Raw genomic sequence first — 6,802 nt, forward strand, 5'->3', positions numbered from 1 at the left:
GCACCATCAGAGACTGACAGGGCCCTAACCCCAGGGAGTGCGGCACATGGCGCCCGCAATAGCCCCCACTTGGCAGAACGGTGAGAGTCACTGCTTTGAACATCTCTCCCCCTGTACCCAATACTCAGCAGACCAGGGAGTTAAGAGACTGGCCATGAGCTGCCACTAAAGATGTGAGACCACAGTTCACTGGACACAGACCAGTGCTAAGCTGGTCCCACCCCAGAACCACCAGTAGCTCCAGGTGCTTGATCACATCTAACCCTGAGCCCATTCGCATCTCCGCATTACCTAAAGTGGAACAGCTGTCAGAAACTTAAACCTCTTATGCCTCTAAATCCACCACTATTCTTGGAGATCTATCTTAATTTCTTTTTAATATGTATATTTTCTGTACAAAGAAAGCCCTGTCTGACTGCAGAGACTCCTGGAAAAAATTCCTACTAGAGGAATTATGCTGCATGTCCCTAGTGAAAGGCTAAATGCATACTCCATCAAGGGATGAGGTTGAAGAACCACTTTTTGGGTTAAAGGACTGCTGCTCTCCTTACCTCCCTCTCAGTTCTTGTTCTCCTAGGTTACAATTTTAGTTCAGATCAGCAGCGTGCTTTTGAAGCAAACCCCTCTTGAGCATACCCACTCATTGTGCTTTGGGTTGCATTGCAGAATGGACTTGGAGATCTTGACTTCAGTGTGAATGAAACTAAACTGTAAAATAGGCTCCAGGATCATACCTAATTAATACATTCTAATTACTAAAAGATGTTGTGGTAGATAGATAGGACCAGACAGGAGTTAGTTAGCCCCCAGTAAAACAGCCCCAGACAAACACAGCATGGTGTATAAGCCATCAATAGCTGTTCTGCTCTACAGATCAGTTTCTAATAGGCCACACTACCTGTAACATAGACACAGGTACAATATGCAGATGCAAGGTGCATTTTGTGTTCCTGTGAAGCCCCAGGAACAGCTAGATCTCCTATGCATGGCTTTCTACAATTTTCCCATCGAAACACAACTGCTCATGGCAAGGGAGTTGAAAACAATGGGATGTTCTGCATATAAAAGACTGGCTAATCAAGTATTACCATATGGTTCAGTTTTCAGCCAAGCCAGAAATTCTGATTCTTTGCTCCAACTGCCATTACTTCTGACTGGGCTGACAGACTTTTTAGAGTCTGTTTTAGCTCATTTACAAGTATATCACGTTCATATTACATATTTATTGTCTGTTTACTTCTATCTATGGGACAGGCTAGATATGAAGCCATTGTGTCTTGATGTCACCCAGGCAGGATCCATCAATTAAGCCCTTCACAGCAGCCAGAAGAATCCTTTGTCTATATGTTAAAGAGTCCTTTCCTCTACCACAGCACAATAAGGCTTATTAGTGACAGTCCATTTCTTTCTGCTCGTTAAACTGATTGATTGTTACCAGATGGGTTTGAGAGATGTTTGGATTGAAGAAGCAGGTTTCCTTTCCCTTGGACATATTACATTAACATGTTGCCCTAAAATTCACACAGATCCTTCAAATTCTGTCAGAGCTACTTCAGTAGCAAATTGCATATCCCTCTTTGCCTCTTGGCGATGACTGAAACCCCTGCTGCTTCCATCACCACTGATTTCTACCACCTTTTTTTTTTTTTTGATCCCTCTGTAACCCAGCTGTCTACTCAGCTCACCAACACAGGTTAATTACAATCATCAGACTCACTGTATCCTTCCAAATGAACTAACAAGGAGCTGGCTCCCTCCCACTCTGCAACTCTAGTAATTAGTTGCAGCTGTGAAAAGTGAGTGTGAAAATTTTGCAGAATCAGAATTCTCCTCAGACACTCTACACTCACTTCTCTGAACTGCCTTGCAGTGTGTAAGTAAGTAAGTTATGAGGGATTCAGCTCAACTATTAATGGAAAAGAATGACTAGTTAGTTTGGTTTTTCTGAACACGGATCACAAATTCCTACGTATAGCTAGGTAAGTCTACCTGTCCATCTCTTATTTTTCTATTAAATGGTCATTTTAGCAGTATCACAATACCACTCTGTCACATCCCAATATCTCAGGACAATGACTCAGGTTTGCTGATTCCCAGGTCAGGATTAAGATGAAATGACACCAGGGATCCTTTAACTCACAAAACTCACCTTTTATTCACTCAGAACAAGAATTGGCATGCCTACCACAAAAACTGGTATGCTCACAACAAAAATTGGCATGAAACCATGTCAGTAAACTGCGTAACATGTGCTAACCATGCATCACCAAACATATAGTACGGGCCTTGCTTATCTGGGGATCAGTTCAGGGAAGACAATAAGGAGAGCCCTCCCATTGAGTCCCGAGGTTCAGAGGGGACCCCCTTGCTTTCTAGACTCCTTCTCAGAGAGGAGCCCAGGGGCAGCTGGATCTGCTCTTAGTCCCAGACTTGGTCAGCAGTTTATGTCTAAAGGGATGAGGTGTAGGGATTATGGAAAAGGGAAAAAGAGAGAGAAGAGTAAGATTTCACTGGTCCTGGCTCCAGCGTTGGTTCAGTCAGCTGAGGGGTCCGGTTCTGGTGGACTTGTGCACCCGGGGCTTCAGTTTGTGTCCTTTTATCATCCTTGCCCCTCCTTTGGGCAGGCACTCGAACTCATTAGGCTAATTAGGTAGCCTTTGGGCCATGGGCTTGGGGGTCTTTTGGGAAGTAGCTTCCCCTTCCCTGCATGGTGATCTTTCGCCATACATGGTGAGCTGCCCTGCTCAGCACCTCAAACCGGGGAGCTGTGCACCCTCCGGCCTGCCCTCCCCCTCCTGTTGCCAATGGGTGCTGATCAGCTCCTTTTCACCACGGGTTCCTTGATGGGCAGAGTTCCTTGTTATGGAGAGTCAGTGGTTAAGCAGAACTTGCCCCACCACAATGTTTGAGACGTTAACTCCTTCAGTCTCTCACACCCTCCAAGTGGCACATAGAGTTTTACAGGGACACAAGTGGCAGACTCCCTCTGCGCTCAAAATATTAGACCTAATCACCCACATAGTGTATATGGCCCTGCATGTACCCAGAGCCCAGGTGTGTCCGTGAGCCACGAAAACCACTGTGAATCCCTGCCAGCTCCCAAAAGAGCCTTTCCCCCATATGTGACAACCATGACATAAGCTTGCCCTACAAATGGCAAAGCAGATCACTTAAAACATGAACCAACCTTTCAGGGACCTCCCCTGACTCCGAATGCCATTAAGCTGTTCCAATGTGCTTCTTCTGTGACAGGTGGCACCGTATGGAAAGCTCATTATGCTACTCCAGTATTCCAACCAGAAGCCTCTGGGGCCTGTTTTGGAAGAGGAATTTGCCCATGTTCTGGGGATGGTGTAACCCATCATGACCCTCCGCTGCTGTTTGATCTCTCACAAGATCCTTCTGAGGCAAATCCTCTATCAGCCGACACTGAACCCTTGTTTGACACTGTAACAAGGAGAATAGGAAAAGCTGTGGAAGAGCATCGCAAGACGCTGACTCCAGTCCCACAACAGCTGTCTCCTTACAATAATATATGGAAGCCGTGGCTGCAGCCATGCTGTGGCACATTCCCGTTCTGTTGGTGTGATGAAGAAAACAACAAAGTACATGGCATGCTTTAATACCAAAATCAAAGTACAGTTAGCTTTAAAACAGCTGATAGTTTTCACATTCATGTGACTACAGTCATACAGAGATATAGGTCAAATTACACTGGAATAACTGAAAGGGCCATGATTGATGCTTTTTATTCAAACTTTTTTCTTACCTGCAGAAATTTAATAAGCCTCTAATTTAAAAAAAAAAAAAATTAAAACTGCTCCAAACATATTCCACCTATGGGTCACCTCTATAATCTATCCCTCAAGTGCATAATTCTGGATCAAATACCCAAATAAATGAAACAAAATTTTTCCTTACTGATATTCAAGGAAATTATGAATGGTAAGAAAGCAAACTTTAATTGCAGCTGTTTGTACGGATAATATGCTCGTTAAGGCAATAAGACTGAACCCAAGAGGGGATCTCCATTCAGGCCTTATCTTTTTAATGAAAAAACCTGTCCTGTATTTAAAAACACAACTGCACATTTAATTTGGAAACATACCAAAACACATTGGCCTCTAAGAAATAAACACCTGTTAATTTACAGCAATTTTTTCCCTCATCTGTACATTCATTTATCTGTCATGTAAGAATTCCCAGGAGAAACTGAACTGACGACTATGTTTTAAAAATTAGGTAGCTAAAGTTATCATCTCAAGTTCAGCAGCAAAGTATCTAGTTATTCTGAAATGCTAAACCGCAGCAATTCCTACTGACATACATTTTCCACATTAAGTCATCTCACTTGCGAGGGCATTGAAAATCATCACCCAGCTGCCTTGACAAGATAGGCCCCAAATTTCATGATCTGCGAGACCAATTCCTAAGCTGCATGTCCCCACTTGAGTGTTAATGCTCCTGATTTCAAAAGAGTGCTATTATGCCCTATGAAAAACGTGCGCTTTTTTTGTGAGACAGCACTTTGTTTTTAGTAGGAAGTATTAAAAAAATTCACTGCACACCCTAATCACTTCAGCGTACAGGTCATCTTCCCCAAGCCAAGGAACTGTCAGCACTCTGTACAGTCATTAGGGAAGGGGAGGGAATTAAAATATCTAATCCTCTCTTGCTGCCCTCAGGTTAAATAAATTCATCTCTCAATATATAATCCTAACCATGCTCTTGTGGGGTTTTGTGTCCAATCCGATTTTTAAGCAGAGGTTCCTGCATTTTCTGCCTCAAAAGTAGATTGTGTGCCAGAGACTCGGATTCAAACTTCTAAGCCTTCCTGAACACTGTGTATTCACTCCTACCACACAGCTAAAGGTCACCAAGATTTTAAAAGCAACAAGAGACAGTAAGAGCAGCACAGCAGGTGCTTCAGGTGACTTGCTTCCTTAAAGCTAGCCACCTTGCAGAACCACACCAGTGCAGCTCTGTTCCAAGGTTGTCCGTGTGTCATTTTTTGCCTTTCAGAAACAGGAGGAGATAAGGCAGCCCACGGCAGTTGATAATCCCAGAGCAGTGCACTGCTCTCTCAGCTCCTGAGCTGCAACAGCAGGTCCCAACCCTTTCACCAGCCTCAGGACAAAACAGTGTGTTGTACCTGGACTATGCACCTTCTGCAGTGTTTTCAGGCAAGCTCCTGATTTACACCCCCGATCTGGTGTGTGATAAGTCGCTGTTATTTTGCTCTAACCAGCACAGGTTGTGATCATGATGCAGCACCAAAAGCAAGTCTCCAAAAAGCTGACCGGGCATTTCTTCAGGTTATTTCCTGTTTTACTTTTCCTCTAAAAGGTCCCCAAGCAAGTTATGTAGAAATTATTCCGCATAAATCAAAGTGCTAATCTGACAATGAGCTGATAGGACACATCAACGTCAGACTTGACAGAAGTATCTAAAAATATATTTGTTCTTACTGTTTGATAGCATTTAAATCCACATCAGCATTGCTAAGAACTTGTCAGAAGTTTTGACATTTTTCTGTGGCTGACAAGCACTGAAACCAGAGCAGCTGCATTTTGCTGGATTCATGCAGAAAGAAAAGAGCATAAAGGACCATGCATTTTAAAGCCAGTTTGGCCGATTCAGAGACGGAGGAGAAATCTTATTGCTCAGTGGGGAACAAAGCTGAAAGCTCTTCTCTAGAGTCGAATCAGTCAGTTCAGTAACATCTACATTGCCAGTTAAGCATGAGGATAAGCTTCTTCTCAGTTCACCTCACTGCCCTCTCCACCTGCCCACCGCATTCATACACAAGAACGTGCCCAGTCACAGACTAGGCCACGATCAGAGCATTTACCAGGGGACGGGAAGGTGTTCGAGCACCCACACAGCATGTAAGCACAGGTCCAAGCTCCTGCTGACAGACTAGGAAGCCCAGTACATCAGCAAAACCCCTGAACTCCATCTCCAAGCACACCGTGAACGCTTTAGACCCAAGTTTAAAGCCAGGCTAAGAGCTAGCAACATGAGCAGAGTGCATTTGGATCGGCTTATACCACATCCATCATGCAAGCCTGCCCTTCACCTCACAGGAAAAAAATATCACACCATATAAAAGTAAATGTTAAACATTTGTGCAACACCTCACTCCCCTGAAAGGTAAATTTGCTAAACTGCCATACAGAGTCAGAAGCTAAGGACTCACATGAATATACATGCTGCCTCCCTGACATCCAAACACAGATAATCTCATCTTGGCTGGCATCTGTGGAAAGCCAGAGGGGTTTTGGGCAGGAAGGGAAGGAAACGGGCCCGGCAACACAGAACTGGCTTTTGTCAAGTAACTGTCAGAGACCTCGACCAGGTGTAAGGAAGCGGGCTCTCCCATAGGAAGAGAGTGCACACAGAGGTAATCTGCAGGGGACAAGGAGAACAACGTAATGGGAAAAATGGGAAATCACCAGATAGGGTGCACCGTGTCTCTTCAAAAACCACGGAGAACAGGAGGGAAGACTATTTTCAGTCCTAAATTCCTTTCACTGTCTAAAGCTAAATGGATCTTAAAAGATGCCAATTTAGAGGAGACAGTGGTAAGCAGGGAAAGGAAGTAAATTATTTTACCCGTTTCCTGCAGATCCTAGCCATGGAGTGGTTGCAGATCTCTTTGTCTGTATACACTCTAACCAGAACATGCAAGCTCTGCACAAGCTATTATTCTGATCTCCTGGGAAATATATATTCCCCATAAAGAAGGTGAACCCAACATCACACTTAAGAGTTGTTCTGGTACACACTTCCACATAAAATG

At 44.0% G+C, this 6,802-nt stretch overlaps 1 protein-coding gene across 8 annotated transcripts in view; it reads left to right on the forward strand.

Moving 5' to 3' along the window:
- LOC104317856 (arylsulfatase D) overlaps positions 1–4,720 on the forward strand; it is a 112,736-nt gene extending 108,016 nt beyond the window's left edge. For all 8 annotated transcript variants that reach the window (XM_069770487.1, XM_069770485.1, XM_069770481.1 and 5 more), the window contains one exon: positions 3,253–4,720. In XM_069770487.1, coding sequence (XP_069626588.1) covers positions 3,253–3,623 — 371 coding nt within the window. In that variant the 3' untranslated portion in view covers positions 3,624–4,720. The remainder of the gene's footprint in view (positions 1–3,252) is intronic.
- Positions 4,721–6,802: the final 2,082 nt, after the last annotated feature.

This window comes from Haliaeetus albicilla, chromosome 25, assembly GCF_947461875.1.
Source record: "Haliaeetus albicilla chromosome 25, bHalAlb1.1, whole genome shotgun sequence".
Lineage (NCBI taxonomy): Eukaryota > Metazoa > Chordata > Aves > Accipitriformes > Accipitridae > Haliaeetus > Haliaeetus albicilla.